Source organism: Thermobia domestica, chromosome 10 (assembly GCF_964235325.1).
Source record: "Thermobia domestica chromosome 10, izTheDome1.hap1.1, whole genome shotgun sequence".
NCBI lineage: Eukaryota > Metazoa > Arthropoda > Insecta > Zygentoma > Lepismatidae > Thermobia > Thermobia domestica.
Window position 1 is genome coordinate 162,360,312 of NC_137463.1, and position 18,270 is coordinate 162,378,581.

At 34.2% G+C, this 18,270-nt stretch overlaps 1 protein-coding gene across 1 annotated transcript in view; it reads right to left on the bottom strand.

The window, feature by feature from the left end:
* Nucleotides 1–8,149: 8,149 nt before the first annotated feature.
* LOC145662809 (trypsin-like) overlaps nucleotides 8,150–18,270 on the bottom strand; it is a 74,247-nt gene continuing 64,126 nt past the window's right edge. Inside the window, exons 6-7 of the mRNA XM_081728697.1 lie at nucleotides 13,567–13,748; nucleotides 8,150–8,738 (exon numbers count right to left, since the gene is read on the bottom strand). Coding sequence (XP_081584823.1) covers nucleotides 8,580–8,738; nucleotides 13,567–13,748 — 341 coding nt within the window. The 3' untranslated portion in view covers nucleotides 8,150–8,579. The remainder of the gene's footprint in view (nucleotides 8,739–13,566; nucleotides 13,749–18,270) is intronic.

Consider the following 18,270-nt stretch of genomic DNA (forward strand, 5'->3'; position numbering starts at 1 on the left):
ATTATTATTCAACTCAAAATTAATGTGGAAGCTTGGAATAATTTAGTAGAGATTATATTTTGGGGAATAATATCTTTATTTGTACATTATTACGTGCTAATATCTTGTATATGGGTACTTCAAATGGACAAATATTGAAACCATCATCTTAATGCTATACAAAAATATAGGAATGTTATTGGGCAGAAATTCTCGAGATTAACCACCAATCTGATTTTTGTCAAAATAATTAAGTCCCCTTTTTCCCTCTGAGATGCCACCCCAAGATCCAGTTTTATCCAGTTTTTACCACTTTCTATTCGTTTTTAATCTTCCACCGCCAAAACCATTTGTTCTGATTGAACTATTTTCTGACGCTATGGTATCAAGGCGCGAGAATGACCATTCTAGAACTTACGACTATCTGAGCAACAACAACGTCAGTTTGCTGCGGATCTTTTGGTGATTATATAGCAAAACAGGCAGTTAATTCAGTTAAAATTAGCCCTATTTGAGAAATTAAATGATTGGAAGCAGACAGAGAGCCTTAGATAGAAGCCTCAACAGTACTCATAAAAACAGTGAAATATAGAAGTCAGCTTGACAGACACCATGATGTCATCTACAGATAGTGATGAAGAGAATTCATAAAAGTGTGCATATTCAAGTGCAGATTTTGTGGTTAGTATTTGTTAAAATCTCCTTTTTTACCCTCCCAAAATTCAGTTTAGGCTTGCAGCGACCTGTCCACATATATAGTTTGTGTATATAGCTAGTGCATTTTTTTTAATAATTAGTAACATGGCGGTATCAGATTTTGTAGCAGTTAAGGTAATTTTCATCATGGCAGTGTAAACGAAGAAAGGGGCTCTCATTTACTCTTAAGTTGAGTAAGCTTCCAACGAAAATGAGTTAAACAATTTTTTAGGGTCCTTTTCAATTCAGGAAAGGGACCCCCACAAATAGAACTTTTGATATTCCTTGCAATAGCTTTAACACTGAAATTGGAGAACATGATTTAGTTTAGAGAAGCGCTATTTAGCTCATCTCTTTTCCCTCTTCTTCAGTTTATAGAGCCGATTAGAGAATTCAAATAATATTATTTAGTTCATATATATATATATATATATATATATATATATATGAGTGATGTAATAATTTATGTGTGAACATGTATAGTTATATATATATATATATATATATATATATATATATATATATATATATATATCGGTATTTACTTTCTTAGATTACGTGGAATGTAACATGTATATATGTGTAAAGTAGTATTTTGACAGTAGAAGTAGTGAGTGAATGAGAAGTATGACATATTTAAATATGGACAGTGTATTGTTTTTTCTTATTCTTCATCTGTAGACCGTCTTAAGAAATATTTTGATTCATAATGAAAATTTACAGTTATTCCATATCGTGATGTGTAGTGTACAAAGGTATATTTAGTTCTGCATAGGTTGTCTATATACTATTATCGCCACTGTGTCCAAATTCAGTATCATCCACTGCTCGTATTTCCTTACTCTTTTAGTGATTTAGTTTATAAGAAATTGACCCTTCTTTTACGATTAACTATACGTAAATATTAGACCTACATAAACAAATAGTTAGACAAATTAATTCAAACTTGAACGTTCCTTAAAATTACAATGTTCTACGTAGTCCAGTAATTAAAATATTAACAAAAATAAACTTTGCGTTCATTATTAAGCAGAATCCCGCAGTTCTGTAATACTAAAATAAACAAAGGAATGCATTTGTACTAAGCAGAAAAAAGCGAAGAGGGAGCATTTCAACTAGCTCTGAATTTTGTACCTTTTTGTACTATTCAAATAAACGAAGGGTTGAATTAGAGTGACCTATTCAATTTTGTACCATGCAGAAAAAAATGAAGAATGAATAAATTTTGTTAGCTTCTTTACCTTTGTATTAACGATTAAAAAGAGAAGAAGGTCCATTTTAAATTGCACAGTATTTATGTACATTTTATACTACTGAAAGAAACGAAGGAATAAATTTTGGGTGGCCCATTTAGTTTTGTGCCAACCAAGAAAAAGCGAAGAAGGTCCATTCTAACTAGTTTACCTTTTCTGTACCATATCGTGCTAATCAAATAAACGAAAGAATAATATTGAGTGACCTATTCAATTTTGTACCAACCAGAAATGCCATTTTGACTAACTCTGCATTTTATATCTTTTTCTCCTATACAAATAAACGAAGGAATAAGTTTATACTAACCACAAAAAGCCAAGGAGGACCATTTTAACTAACTCAGAATTTAATATCATTTTGTAGTAGTCAAATAAACGAAGGCATAAATTTGTGTGATCTATTCAGTTTTGTAGCAACCAGAAAAAGGAAGGAAGTACCATTTAGTACTAATCAAATAAACGAAGGTATAAACTTGGGTGGCTCATTTAGTTTTGTGCCAATCAGAAGAAAAGCATAGAAGGTCCATTTTAACTAGCTCAGTATATTATACCTTTCTGGGGGTTTCAAATGAATGAAAGAATAAGTTTGAGTGGTCTATTTAGTTGTGGTGCTAGATTGTGTATATTGTTGTGTCACCTTGAGGAAGGGTCACTTTAAAGTAGCATTGCTAAATAAAAATTTCCTCTTCTGTCGCTAAGTAAGCTCATAGTTATATGGGTAATGGACTTTATTAGCGTTTAGCGTTTATGGACGTTTAGCAAATTAAGTCTTACATTTAGTATCGGTTGACAAAATACTAACGGCGACTTTGAAGTCCAAAATTTACCGGTCACTAACTACATATTTGAACGAAAGGTTTACCCAACCTGAACTGCCATTGGTTACAGAAAACAGTTGCGTCATACCTTGAATTTTAACTTAACTCTGTAGAACAGACTCCATAGCAATTAGCATTATTAAGGGATGAAGACGTACTAAAGAAAATAGAAGAAACAGCATGCTTGGCCATTTCGGATCACAGTGCTGATAGAAAAAAAGACAGAAGGAAAACCACACGAAGAGATCATATCAAAGTAAAAATCAGCTCATTAAGGAAGAAAAGTCTTTAAAGTTGAATGTTGCCCACCATCTACAAAAACTGCTGAATTATTCAACTCTCAAAACTATTATTCTTTTTGTTGCTGCGAGATATTTAAGCAACGTTACGAATGCGTTACCTAAAATTTGTATTGTTAGTATAGTGAGGGTCCTAAGGTAGAGTCTATTGAGCATAAATTTGTTTTTTATATAACATAGAGCACCTTACTAATATGGAAGGCAAACGGCTATTAACATTACTTTTTTAGTGTAATTTCATTAGGCTTATATAGTGCATGTTTTTGCATGACAGGAGAGGCAATTAAAATTTATTTACCAATGCGACTTTAAAGTGGTCTGTTCTCTGGGTCACACAACAATATACACAATCTAGCACGCCAACCAAATAGACCACTCAAACTTATCCTTTCGTTTATTTGAATCCCCCAGAAAGGTATAAAATGCTGAGCTAGTTCAAACGGACCTTCTTTACTTTTCTTCTGATTGGTACAAAAATAAGTGAGCCACCCAAATTTATACCTTCGTCTATTTGAGTAACACAAAATGGTACAGAAATATTGAGTTAGTTAAAATGGACCTTCGCTTTTCTTCGTAGTTAGTAAAAAACTAAATGAGACACCCAAACTTATTCCTTCATTTGTTTAATTAGTAGAAAATGGTACTTTCTTCCTTTTTCTGGTTGCTACAAAACTGAATAGATCACACAAATTTATTTCTTTGTTTATTTGACTACTACAAAATGATATAAAATTCTGAGTTAGATAAAATGGTCCTACTTCGCTTTTTCTGGTTAGCACAAACTTATTCCTTCGTTTATTTCAATAGCACAAAAGGTATAAAATGCTGAGTTATTTAAAATGGCATTTCTCGTTGGTAAACAATTGAATAGGTCACTAAAATTTATTCCTTCGTTTGTTTGAGTAGCACAGAATGGTATGGAAATATTGAGCTAGTTAGAATGGACCTTCTTCGCTTTTTATCACGGTTGGTACAAACCTAATGGGTCAACCAAATTTATTCCTTCGATTATTTCATTAGTACAAAATGTACAAAAATACTGAACTATTTAAAATGGACCTTCTTCTCTTTTTAATCGTTAATACAAATGTAAAGAAGCCAACAAAATTTATTCATTCTTCATTTTTTCTGCATGGTACAAAATTGAATAGGTCACTCTAATTTAACCCTTCGTTTATTTAAATAGTACAAAAAGGTACAAAATGCTGAACTAGTTAAAATGCTCGTTCTTCGCTTCGTACAAATTTATTCCTTTGTTTATTTCAATATTACAAAATTATATAAAATACTCAGCTAGTTAAAGTGGTCCTTCGGTTTTTCTGGTTAGTGCAAATTTATTCCTTCGTTTATTTGTGTAGTACAAAAGTTACAAAATACTCAGCTAGTTAAAGTGGTTTTTCTTCAATTTCTTTTCTCGTTGGTACAAAAGTAAATACAGAACTAAAATTTATTCCTTCATTTATTTGTTTAGTACAAAATGTATAGAATACTGAGCTAGTTAAAATCATCCTTCTTCGCTTTTTCCCCGTTGGTACAAAAGTAAATAAGCCACTCAAATTTATTGCTTCGTTTGTTTGAGTAGTACAAAAAGGTGTAAATTCTGTGTTAGTTAAAATGGTCTTCCTTCGCTATTTCTGGCTAGTAGAAATTTATTCCTCTGTTTATTTGTGTAGCACAAAAATTATTAGTTAGTTAAATGGTATTTCTAGTTGGTATAAAACTAAAAAAATGTCACACTAATTTATCCCTTCGTTTGTTTAAATATTACAAAAGTATAAAAATCTAAGCCAGTCAAAAATGAGCCTTCTTAGCTTTTTCTCCTCGTTGGTGCAAAAGGAAATACGACACCCGAATTTATTTATTCATTTCTTTAAATGGCACAAAAGGTAAAAAATGCTGAGCTAGTTAAAATGGACCTTTCTTGCTTCTCTTCTGATTGGTACAAAAATAAAATAGACCACTCAAATTGATTCCATTGTTTATTTGAATAGCACATAAAGGTATAAAATGCTGTTAGTTAAAATGATCCTTTTTCGCCCTTTTTGTTTAGTACAAATTTATTCTTTCGATTATTTAAATGGTAGAAAAAGTTATAAAATACTGAGCTAGTTAAATAGTTCTTTTTCAATTTCTCTGGTCAGTACAAAATTATTCCTTTGTTTATTTAAATAGTACAAAATGGTATGATAATAGAATACTCAAACTTATTCTTTAGTTTATTGGAATAGTACAAAAGGTACATAAATTCTGATCTAGTTAGAATGGTCCTTCTTCGCTTTTTTCTCGTTGGTACAAAAGAAGATAGAACACCCGGATTTATCCCTTCGTTTGTTTAAATAGTACAAAAGGTATAAAATTCTAAGCCAGTTAACAATGGTCCTTCTTCGCTTTTCTCTTGTTGGCAGAAAAGTAAATAAGCCACTGAAATTGATTCCTTCGTTTGTTTGTGCTAGTTAAAATAATCTTTCTTCGCCTTTTCTGGTTAGTACAAATTTATTCTTTCTCTTATGTAAATGGTAGAAAAAGATATAAAATATTTAGCTAGTTAAAATGGCTCTTCCACGCTTTTATTTCTGGTTGGTATAAAAAGTAGAACATCCAAATTTATACATACTTCACTTTTTCTGCTTCTTACAAAGGGAAATTGGACACTCAGATTTATTCATTCTTCACTTTTTTCTGGTAAATATAAATTTATCTCTTCGTTTGTTTAAATATTACAAAAAGTACAAAATGCTCAGCCAGTTAAAATGGACCTTTTCGCTTTTTTCTGCTTAGTACAGAACTGAATAAGTTACATAAATTTATCCGGCGCTCTATTGACAAGTTATTAAGGGTTAAATTTTTGATTTTGATCTCGATGATCAGTACTTTCGAGGAGATGCAGTAGTTAGTGATCTGTTACTAAATGTGGAAACAGCACCCCAATATGTGGCTCGGCTTACGAGTTATTCGGGTTTTAATATTTGACCTTTTACCTCCATAGTCAGTGCTTTTGGGACATGTGGTTGATTATCTATAAACTAAATGTGGAAACAACACCTCAATACGTTGCTCCGTTTACGAGTTATTCGGGTTTAAATATTTGACCTTTGACCTCGAAGGTCAGTAATTTTGGGACATGTAGTGGTTAATGACCTATTACTAAATGTGGAAACAACACCTCTATACGTTGCTACGTTTACGAGTTATTCGGGTTTAAATATTTGACCTTTGACCTCGAAAGTCAGTAATTTTGGGAAACGTAGTGTTTGATGACCTATTACTAAATGTGGAAACAGCACCTCAATATGTGGCTTGGTTTATGAGTTATTCGAGTTTAAATATTTGACCTTTGACCTCAATAGTCTGTTCTTTTGGGACATGTAGTAGTTGATGACCTATTACTAAATGTGGATACAGCACCTCAATTTGTCGCTTCGTTTACGAGTTATTCGGGTTTAAATATTTTACCTTCGACCTCAAAGGTCTGTACTTTTGGGACCTGTAGTGGTTGATGACCTATTACTAAATGTGGAAACAACACCTCTATATGTTGCTCCGTTTACGAATTATTCGGGTTTAAATATTTGACCCCTGACCACGATGTTCAGTACTTTTGGGACATGCAGTACTAGATGAATGCTTGTGTAATTGCTGCTATGTTACATAGGTTTTGATGAAAGGGAACGAGTACGCTCCTGCTATTGATCCTGTATTAAATAGGAGTTGTAATCTGTGCTATGTTAAATAGTGGTTTAAAAAGATAGCCATACTCTTTTATACATAGAGGGATGTGAAAATCGGTGTTAGTAGTCTCTGTGTAATTTCTCTTGTGTTAAAATAGGGGTTGAGAAAAGAGCTCGTAAAAGGGAACGATACACCCCATTATTCTCTGTTATGTTAGTAGTCTTTGCTATGTTATATAGGAGTGCGTTCGTAGTCTCTGTGCTCTTAGTATTGCGTAATTTTTGCTACATAAAAATAGGGGTGGAAAAATAAGTCAAACTCTTTTATTAGCTCTGCTATGTGTTAGCAGTCTTATGTAATCTCTGCTATGTTAAATTGGGGTTGCAAAATAAGCCATACTCTTTTATTAGCTCTGCTATGTTACATAGTCTTATTTAATTTCTGCTATGTTAAATAGGCGGTTGGAAATGTGTTCATTGTCTATCAGATCTGCTATGTCACATAGTGGTTGATAAAAGTGGTCATACAAGAGAACGTTTCCACCCTCATAAAAGATAATGTTCGTAGTCTCTGTGCTATGTTAAGATGGTGGTGGAAAAATAAGCCCTACTCTTTTATACATAGAGGGCCGCGAAAATAGGTGTTCGTAGTCGGCTATGTTAATATAGGGGTTGAGAAAGTACTCGTAAAAGAGAACGATTACACCGCCTGAAAGTGGTCATAAAAGAACGAGTACACCCGTAAAAGAATAGTCTCTGCTATGTTACATAGAGGTTGATAAAAGTGGTCATACAAGAGAAAGAATACATCCCCAAAAAGTGGTCATAAGAGAGAACGAATACACCCTCATAAAAGAGAACGAGTTTTTGGAGTGTTCAATTTTCCACGGCTGGGGATACGCGTGACTCGACATATCGTGCGACACTGCAAAATCGAGTCCATCGGATCAGGCAGGACCTGGGAAAAGTGGAAAATTCATCACAAAACGCGGTCAAGTGGGGCCCATACTACTAAAGTAAACTGAAAATATTTGAGAACAAGATCCTGAGACGAATATTCGGACCCAAGAAGAACGGAAATGATGAATGTCGGAAATTTCTTTACGTGGAACTACATAGTTTATACGCTTTTCCAAACATTGTTAGGGTCATCGAGTCTAGGAGGCTCCGGTGGGCAGGTCGTATAGCCACGGTGGAAGTAGGAACGCTTTCAAAGTCTTAACTAGAAGACCAATCGGAAAATATCTTGAACTCGCAGAAGTAGGAATACAAAGTAGAAACTGGATCCAGTTGGCTAAGGATAGAAATCAATGGAGAGCTTTTATGAACGAGGCTTTTTACCTCCTTGTTCCATAGGCCATAGAGTTAGTTACTTAGTTTAGTTAGACTATTTTAACTAAACTGCTTGTTATTATCCAAAACCAGTTATGCAATAGTTCTTTCATCATGAAATTTTATTTTCTTGTACTCTTCTTTTACAACATTCTAGAAGATATACAAAATACTAGTCTTTTCTTCTAAGTTGTGTAATTGAAGACCTGAATTGCAGAACATCCCAAGTCTACCGGAGTACTTTTCTGTTTTTAGAAGAAAGACAAGAAGATTATACTTGGCATGCTATTCTGTTTATCTGAAATTATTTTGCATTTTTTAAACAAATGTTTTGATTTCAACTTACGTATTAAGCAAGTAAATATCCCTTATAACAAAGATGCTAACATAAAAACAAAAAATGCAAATAAGAAGAAAAAGAGTGGACTTGGGGTGTTATGCAATTCAGGTCTTCAATTGATTCTTCTAGATGATACTGAGGTTTGCTTTTATCTACAAGATCCTTGAATATTTCATTTGCGTTTAGGCTTTCAATTATGATAATTTGAGTCCAGTTTTTCCTTGTATCCAACCAAGGTAGGAAGAAACTTTCGTGAAAACAGGTGGACTGAACGGCTGACCACAAGGTACCATTCCAAACGAAACGATACCAGCCAACTGGTTGTTACATGCTAATGGGCCACCAGAGTCACCCTGAAAAGTGAATAAACAGTTAAAAAGTTATTGACAATTATACTCTGGTGCTTAATTTTAATGCCAACGTTTAATTATTATTGCTTTAGGTGAAAACAGCTGAACAAGTAATACTGACAAGGAACGGACATGAACATGTCATCCGGACATCCGAATCTAACCTAGTTCATTCGATGAACATAACAAAGATATGTTCATCACAAAAAATAAGCGCCATGGACAACGTAGTAAGTCCCCGGGGCCCATTAACCTGTTAGTATAAAGAAAATCGTAGACTCGCAGTGAAATAGCTATTGAATCCATTGTTCATTTTAAAATCACGGTTTATAGGTTATTCTCTTCAGCATGAAACAAACTTTCCTGAGATGTTATCTATTGGCACCCACAACGTACCTGAACAAGGAATACCGGGATAATGTAAGTAAAATTCCCACCAAAATCCCTCCTATCAACCTTGGCCTCTATCTGGAGTGGCTCCAGGTAGAAGTACATAATCCAAATGTATCTCGAAACATACAATACGGGTTAGGACATGGGTGTACCAAGTTTGTTTTGGATTGGCGGAATAGGTATGAAGGGAAAGGTTGTATACCAATACGCTCTGTGCATATATAAAAAGAATCGAGTGAACTTGGTACACTCTTTTCTTAATCCCTATAGAATTTTTCGAGATAAATTTTTATTGGGTGCTTTTACCCTGGGCTACTCCAGAGGGGGACAAATTGATAGGAGGGATTTTTAGAGGGAATTTTCCCGAAATTATCCCAATTTTCCCTGTTCAAGTACTTTTTGTTCGTCAATACATAACACCTCTGGGAAGCTTATTTCATGCTGAAGAGAATGAACTATAAACAATGACCTTCCAATTAACAGTATTCACAAAATAGATATTTCACTGAGAGTCTACGATTTTCTTCATACTAACATGGTTAATGGGGCACAGGGACTTACTTCGTTATCCATAGCATCTAATTTATTTTATTATTTTTTTCCTATGCAAGAACATATCTTTATATTTATCGACTAGACTAGATTAGATTCGGACGTCCGGATGATACGCTCCTTGTGAGAGCTTAATGTTTTATTACATTTTCCTTATACGTATTCTAAAAATGGCCCCCAATACTACAGAACACTATTTTATAAGCCAGACCGAAAATATATATATATATAAAACTCCAAACTGCCTCTACAAAAATTATTGTGTGAGTACCTTAGGATTCTAAAACATATATTTTTGATAATTCCACATATTAGTTCCTAAGCGAAGTTTTGACCCGACTACGGTAAGTCCAATAATTTTTTAGCCATGAACCTTTAAATTTCATTTTGTTTCTTGTTTTCGGCAGCCTATAACTACGAAAGGAATCATTTGTGCACCCAGGTTGGTCTATACTTTTGGTGTCAGGAATCACCTTGCAAAGGTTGTCTGTGTTGTCTTAAAGTAGTTGAGAAACAAGTAAAACAATTCTTTAACAAATGCGAGTAAGGAACAAACGTAAGATGAAGAAATTCTTATTAAAATGCAGGAAATAAATATTCATAGGATGAGAGACTACTTCCTTGCGTTAGTTTCTCATTAACACACTTAATGAATACCATTAGTAGAGTTTAAGCTTAAGTAGCAATAGACAAATGTGGAAAATAAGGCATCTTGAGCTGAGAGGTGTCCTTTGTTTCAAGAAACTGAAAGCATCTGATTCATTTAAAAAAATCACAGGAGGAAAGTCAGATCCTATATTAGCAGTAAGAGAGGTCACTATTTTATTACTAAGAGGCAGTTTCAGTTTTTGTGTTACTTAGTTGATTGCAATGAACTTTCAGACAAATGAGAGTATGAAAGTTGAACTGAACCGCACGGCTAGCGTATATATTAATCAACTATTTTTGTTTTACTAACTTTGTTGGACTGTAGTGGATGAATGCACCTTATACAGGAATTAAATCTTTGATTGCAGAAAGAACTTGAATCCATGTTGTGTAGCACCTAGATATTAAAGGAACAATTTGTAAATTTAGGACTACAGACTTTTCTTGCGCTTAGTCTATAGTATTATTACTTTTACATTGTTGTAACACATTCCACATCTGTTTTCTTTGCACAAAATTACGTATACCTTCTAATGGAGCTTAAAAGTTCATAAACCAAATTTCATAGAAATGTGACTCAGGTCTTTTCTGCAATCACCGATCCAGTTAGAAACATTAAGTCATTCCAATATTCCGGAAGCTCAAACCGTTATCGAGTTCTCTAGTTTATAATGGTAATGCAATGTAAGTAGGTTCCAATATTGAAAAATAAACTTCCAACTATTATAGACAGTATTTATTTTATATTAGTTCCTATCAATGCTGATTGTATTGCTTACAACCTAAATATAAAACTGCGATAGAATGATGTACATTCAGATCTTCATTCTTATTTATTTTACATTAAAAATTCGTTGAGGCAGAATTGAAGGACTTAGGGAAGAAGATCCAAAAGAAGATCGGCATTTACTATGTTATTTTCCTGAGAGCATATTTTTCTTCTTCTTTTTTTTTTAAAAAAAATCTTTGAATTTATCGTGCTGTTCCCTTTAATATTTCATCATCATTTCGGTTCCAATTCCACCAAGCTAATCACTACTTAAACCGAAAATCGAAAGAAACGAATGGAGTTATCATGTAGATTCCCTGGGCATTTCAATTAAGTTTTGAATATGGTAAATCAGTTTCCATTATCAGGTAGTATTATAGGATGTTATTTATATTTTAGATCAGGTTATCAACTGAACAACATCAACTACTGTAAATGCATATTTGGATGGGTGAAAGTTGCAGTGGTGTAAGTCATAATTTCTTGTCTCACTAACACCGGTTTTCTGAGAAACAAGACAACTGTTTCCCCTAGTCATAATCGTTTGTTTTCCATATCTGCCATCTTTCAGAATTAAGCTCTGACTTACTTAACATTTTCTGTTAACAGATCGACTTACCTATATGTAGTTTTTCTGTCTTTTTTTTGAACAAAGTAACTTATAAAGCTTTAATTTTCACCCGTCCATTTAATTTTAAAAATATGTTTCTTTAATAAAATCTTAAAAATTTTGGCTCTATATATTGACGTGGAACAAGCTTGAGTAATTGTTCTAATTTCATCCACTGAGACAACTTTTGATACCTCTTTAGTACTTCTATTTTAAGTGTATCCTTTTTGTATCAGTATTTTAGTTTATACAGTGCATACCACAAAAAAGCTACTGCTGTGATACTTTACGAATCTAGGCAGATAGCTTTACAAAATTTTGCACCATGCAAATATCGGTAGAAGATAGTCTGACATACTATGAAACACAACTAGGTTAACATTGTTGCCAACTCAGCATAACGTACTTTTTCAAAGAGCATTACGCCAGGTTACTACAAATTTCTATATCTGCATACTAAACGAGAACATACAATACATTATTGTTCAGTATTGCAAGCTAAGGACAATATTATATGAAAAACATCAGATAGCAACCATATTTTGGAGCCCTCTACAAGGCTGAAAACGCAAGTGAGACCGACGGGACAATACACATTCACAGAAGCTTTGTGATAAACACTATTATCATCATACGTTTTTTGAATAAATAACAATAGGCTATAAGAAATTTTTAAAAAATAACTTTTTTCTAAAGATTTTCTTTCGAAAAGTACTCAGATCAGCACCACATCCAACCACATGTATGGTATTTAATGGACGTAATTGTTATAATGCAGTTTACAGCAAATTAATATTTCAAACTGTTCCAAAGATATACTGAATATTGTAACGATTTGAAACCCAATTTAAAATCATGTAATTACAGGATTTTGTTGTAATCGTAACTATCAAAAGTGTTAGTGTAACATCAAAGTGGCAAAGGAAAGCAATACAAATTTGAAAGATGTCATTTTAAGCAATATAGCAATCTCTTCCCATGTTTTTCGTATCTCCGAAACGGCTGGAGATATATTTTGAAATGAAATCTTTCAGTTTAACGTCCGATGATTATGTCTGTTAGGCTATGGGAAACAGATGATTAAGGCAAGTGATTGATGATGGAACAATTTGTGGAATGAGATTATGGGAAGAAACGAGAGTTCTCCAAATGAATTCACGGACACGATGTTGTCCACCACAAACTTACTTGACCCCACACACCAGGAGTAAGTGCTCTACCATTGAGCTGACGTGGCCCCAACTTTGAGATATCAAACTGAGTAAAGAGTGTTTGTTATGATCTTTATGTCTGGTGAAAACCATCTATGTCATTAGACCTAATTATGGTATTTCTCTAACTGTAAGAACTTTTTTGAAACAGTCTTTTGAAAAGAGCTTATTTTCAATTCCTTGTAACTTCGTTCTTATTTATTCGAAATCCCTCATACCATGATCACACTATTCGACATTAAGGTACTGTGGATGTGCATTGCCCTATCTGCCCCACTTGCGTCATTATAGTTGTACAGGTCTCCTACTCTAAACGTTCTCATACTGTAACTTTCTTAATTTGTAACACTTAACAAAACGTATGGTATGATATGTCTTTGTTTAGTATGAAAATTTGGAATTCGAAATAACCTGGCATAGGCGTCTTGAAAAAGCAAACCTTTACGTTGGGTTTGCAGCACAGGTGATCTGGTTATACTATAGAGTATGTCGGATAATTCTCTTTCCTATAGTTGCATGATACATACAAAATGTCATTTCTCTATCCACCTTAGTTTCTGCCATATTACAGAGGTAAACTTTTTCATAGCATGCACTGTATGTGTTAACGTGACTGGAATCAAATAGGAAGATATTGAAGATACTAACCTTACACACACCTTTACCGCCATACAAGGGTCCAGTACATAACTGTGAACTACTAATAAACCATCTTAACACACATGTATAGTGACTCAAGACAGACACAGTGTCGTATTGAAGATTTTCAGGTAATATCCTTCCATTTGTCGAACTTGTATCTCCCCAACCTGATATTATACATTGCGTACCTGTCCGTTGAAAAAGAAAATACATTGATTTAAAAAAACCAGCACTATAAATTGTCAAGAGAGGACAACTATAGTATGTTATCAAGCGCCTTCAGACAAGCCTTTAAGTATTGCTTCTTACGCTAAGACATAGATAAATTAACAGACGAATTCTGACCAAAGCATATATTAACTAATAAATAATAGCGTTACAGTTTCGGCAAATTAACTTTGCCTTCATCACACAGACACAATGTGTCTGATGAAGGCAAAGTTAATTTGCCGAAACTGTAACGCTATTATTTATTAGTTAACATATGCTTTGGTCAGAATTTGTCTGTTAATTTATACAAGAAGTTCCAAAGCTAGAATGAGTGGTATTCAGATAGATAAATTATTTTTGCCCAGCAAAAATTGTTTAGTTTTGGATTTCTATTCTCATAGAAGTAAAGATGAACCACCTTGATTCAGAAGGTTTAATATACAAAGTACAAGATGCAACTTGATTAATGTAACAAACGTCGGAAGGTGATTGCTGACACCTAGATAAGCAAAAAATGGCCTATGAACATATAGCATATTGGACATATTAGCAAAGTTAGCGAGGGCGGAAAACATGAGAACAGTAAGTTCTAAGCTGTAGATATCTACGTGCAGAGAGAGACAAACGTACTTTCGTCAGGCAGATTACAGACAATGTAAAAGTATTCACATGGACAGGAGTGCGTGCATGACAACGTTGGATCATAGATTGACGAATTCATTCGAAATACTTGGATCATAGCCAACAGTTGCACAGACGTTAACGATACGCTGTTCCAAGTTACTGACCTCTTTGATGAGAGTAGCATACACAACACTTTTCATATGTTCGTACGCATAAAAGTCCAGTAAAGTCAGATCCATTGACATGGCAGACCAATGCACTGGACCACTACGCCCGATCCAACGTCTTGGGAAGTTGTTCAACCATCGGCGAGCATTCACACTTAATCATGCATGTACCTTCTACTGTGGCAAAAAGCTAGGGGAACACTTTCCAGTAATTCAGATAGTTTATCCTGCAGGAAGGTCAAATACTGTACTCCATTAAGTTTTCTTGGTAGAATGTATGGGACGATCAGTTCATCATGGACAATACCACATCACACATCCAGTCCAAATTGGTGTTGATGATGAGTGACAGCCCTACCATCGGGGTGCGCATCTGTCCATGTGTGTATTATGCATGTTGACGATACCATCTCCTTTCAACGTGGCGTCACTAGTGAACAGTATTAATGCCTGAAACAGAATGAGGGTAGTGCTCTGTTGGGTCCTTCCTGACGGTTCTTGAATCCTTCAGTCCCTGTATCCTTTACAGGTGGTATGGAACAAGACATTTTCATGCAAGGCACGCCACACAATCATATGACTAAAGTGCATTAAACGACTAAGTTCCCTCGTACTTGTACCTAGCTCATTGTCCACAGTTTCTAACACCGTTCGTCTATAACAGGTGCTCGTACACGATGGGGTCGACCAGCATCATCATTAGCAGGAGTACAGCTTCTGTTTCACGCACGCGGCGATAAATTGCTGCAAACATTCTATATAATGGTTGTTGTCTGTTAGGAAAATGCTCCTGAAAAGAGTCGTGCTGCTAAACATCCACTACCAGCTGCAGAACCGCACATAAATTGCAAGTCGGCCTTCGCGGTGAATAACATATATTTTGGTCGAGCACTGCCACTTTCCTCTTCAACTCTCACAGCACAAAACTGCACTTCTTCGCTGTAGCGTCTTGAACACAAACGCCACCTGTGGGTTGTAACGTATGATCTTCAATCTTTACGTTATTATTCTTACCCAAGTCTCTTTTCTAAATTTAATTTACTACATTGTATTTTTTTATTTAAATGTTGGTAAACAAGTCAAGATGGAATGTATGAACTTTTGCTCCTTGGTGTACTTGAAATATGTATCTATCTACGTAAGCTTCTATTGTATTGCCCTCTGGTGGGAATTTTCATGATTTCTGGCCCTCGTCATCTATGACCAGGTTAGGAGCCATGAAATCTACTTGACTTACGGGAGCAATTTTTTCTTCATCATTAGTCGTGCCATTAGGGCTTCTTTGTTAGTGCTATATTTTGGGTGAAAGTGATATACGGTAATTCATTATTTAATATGGTGCTGCACTGAAAATATTTAGTCGAAAGCATTATTAAGAGTGTTGGTTTGATAATTGTAACTTTGTGTCGGCATTAGACGGATTTATCAACCATATGCCCTACGTGATCCAACAGGAAACGTAAGTATTGCATTTTTTCTCGTTTTCTATAATTTAACTAGTTGCTTTCAGTAGTCATATTTTGCTTGCTTAATTGATTTTTTTTTAAATTTAATTTTGCTATACATTACGTACTTTCTTTGGTCTGTTGTATCCCGAGGCATTTCTGGTTTATAATCCGTGCTGGTGACCTATCGAAGTACGAGAGAATTTGACCAATGAAGAGTCTGTAAAGTTAATATAATGCTATTCTAGCAGGGTACCTTCGATTTAGAGCTTTTTGCTGTACTTGTAATTATAGTTGGATTGTTATTATTTTTTTATATCGCTAATTTTGTTGGAGAATTTGTTTCAAATATATGTCTCACACATATTTGTAGTAAGTTTGAAATTATCATTTAAGTCAAAATTATATTCAAACCTCATATAACTTATTTCAGAGTAATAACCCATTTATTGCTTAATTTTTTAATATATTTTCATTGGATAGACTTGATTTATATTGGTGTGGGGGAGACCTTTATTAATATTGTGTATCCCTCTCCCGGATGTAGGTCTATTTGTGTTATTTCATTTAACACCCAATCTAACATTACAGTGTGCAAACCGAGTAACTACATATTGAATACCAGCGCCTAGACTTTCATAGACCGCCATCTCTAAGCTTCTTATTTTAGGATATATACAGTGTCGAATTTACTGATCCCAAGCTTTTGGCTCTCGCTAACTTTAGTAATATGTCCAATATACTCTATGTTCATTGGACCTGTTTGCTTCTCTGAGTGTCAGGAACAACCTTCCAACGTTTGTTGCATTAATGATTGATTGATTGATTTTAAGTTTAACGTCCCGTTCAGCAGTGAGGCTATATGAGATGTGGACCTACTGATTAACGTGAAATCCGAACCACACGAACTCCCGCCGGGAATCAAACCCGGGTCTCCCACGCGAAAGGCGCGTACGCTAATTGCTTAGCCACGAAGGAGCTCTTCTTACATTAATAAAGTTACTCTTGTATATTAAATGAATAAGTCAAGTTTTCTCATTGGATGCCAATGTGTGTAAATTCAAGAACATAAATATTGTGCTGTTATGTTCAAATCAAGTATGTAACTAAATTAAAGCCTTTTTCAAATATATCAGATGACAGATGATAAATGATACGTCAACCACGAAATAGGGGCAGAAGCTCTCTCCTCATTTTCTGGTTCGAGTGACGTCTAAGTCTGGCGACGTTTTCTGAAAAGGGGCTTAGAAATTGAGTTAGGGGGTACAATATGTTACCGAGTGCCAACTAATATATCTTGGTTTATGGGTCCCTAGGGAACATGAAACGGCTTATTGGTATTCTTGAATTTCAAAAATTACGTTAGGAGCCGCCATTTTCTAAAGTGTTCGTAGTTGTCAGAAATACACTACTTTGTCAGTAAATATACACATGAAAGGTGCTCAATATATGAATATTTAGTATAAGTTTGTATATGAGGTTGTATACGTTAAGACAAATTGTTTAAAATTTTGATACTAGGGCGCATAAAATGTATTTTCAATATTGCGGACAAGAATTTTCAAAATGGCCGTCGCGTTTTTACGTATTAACCTACCCAAGTTCGATATCAAACATATTTAAAAGAATGCAAAATTCAGTGAAGATGTTTAAAATCAAGCAAAAAGTATATGAAACAACATTATGAATATTTGTTTATCAAGTTAAAATTATCAACTCATTTGAAACCCTCACATGTTGCACTACTGATTCAATTTCAAATAAAAGCCTTTTCTCCAAAATCGCTACAATAGCACTGTGTGATAATTGTATGCATAACAGCAGTGATTATCAATAGCATGATTCAAATTAGAGCAGATACAGAATTTACACTTAATAGTTAGTCTATAAGTATAAATTGTCACTTTACGATTATATAATTATTTTTTAAATATTAAAGTTCATTTTGTTTTAATTTATTTTCAGGTTCAATATTCTTAATTGAAGATGCAACCAGCTATTGTTTTATCTTCTAGAAAACTAACTCATACATCTCTGAACTGGAAGAGGTGCGTCATTTTCCAAAGTGAACTGTGTGATGGTCTTAGAAAGCTTAGAGAACAAGGTGTCCTGAATTGAAAGAACCTGTAAAGGATCGTATCAAGTACCATGGCCAGAAAAATGTAGATATTTTCGATAGACTTGAAGAAATTGACTTAGAAGTAGAGTAGAATAATACTGATATTTTTACCACCTTCGCTGCTATTCTGACATAACCAAAACCA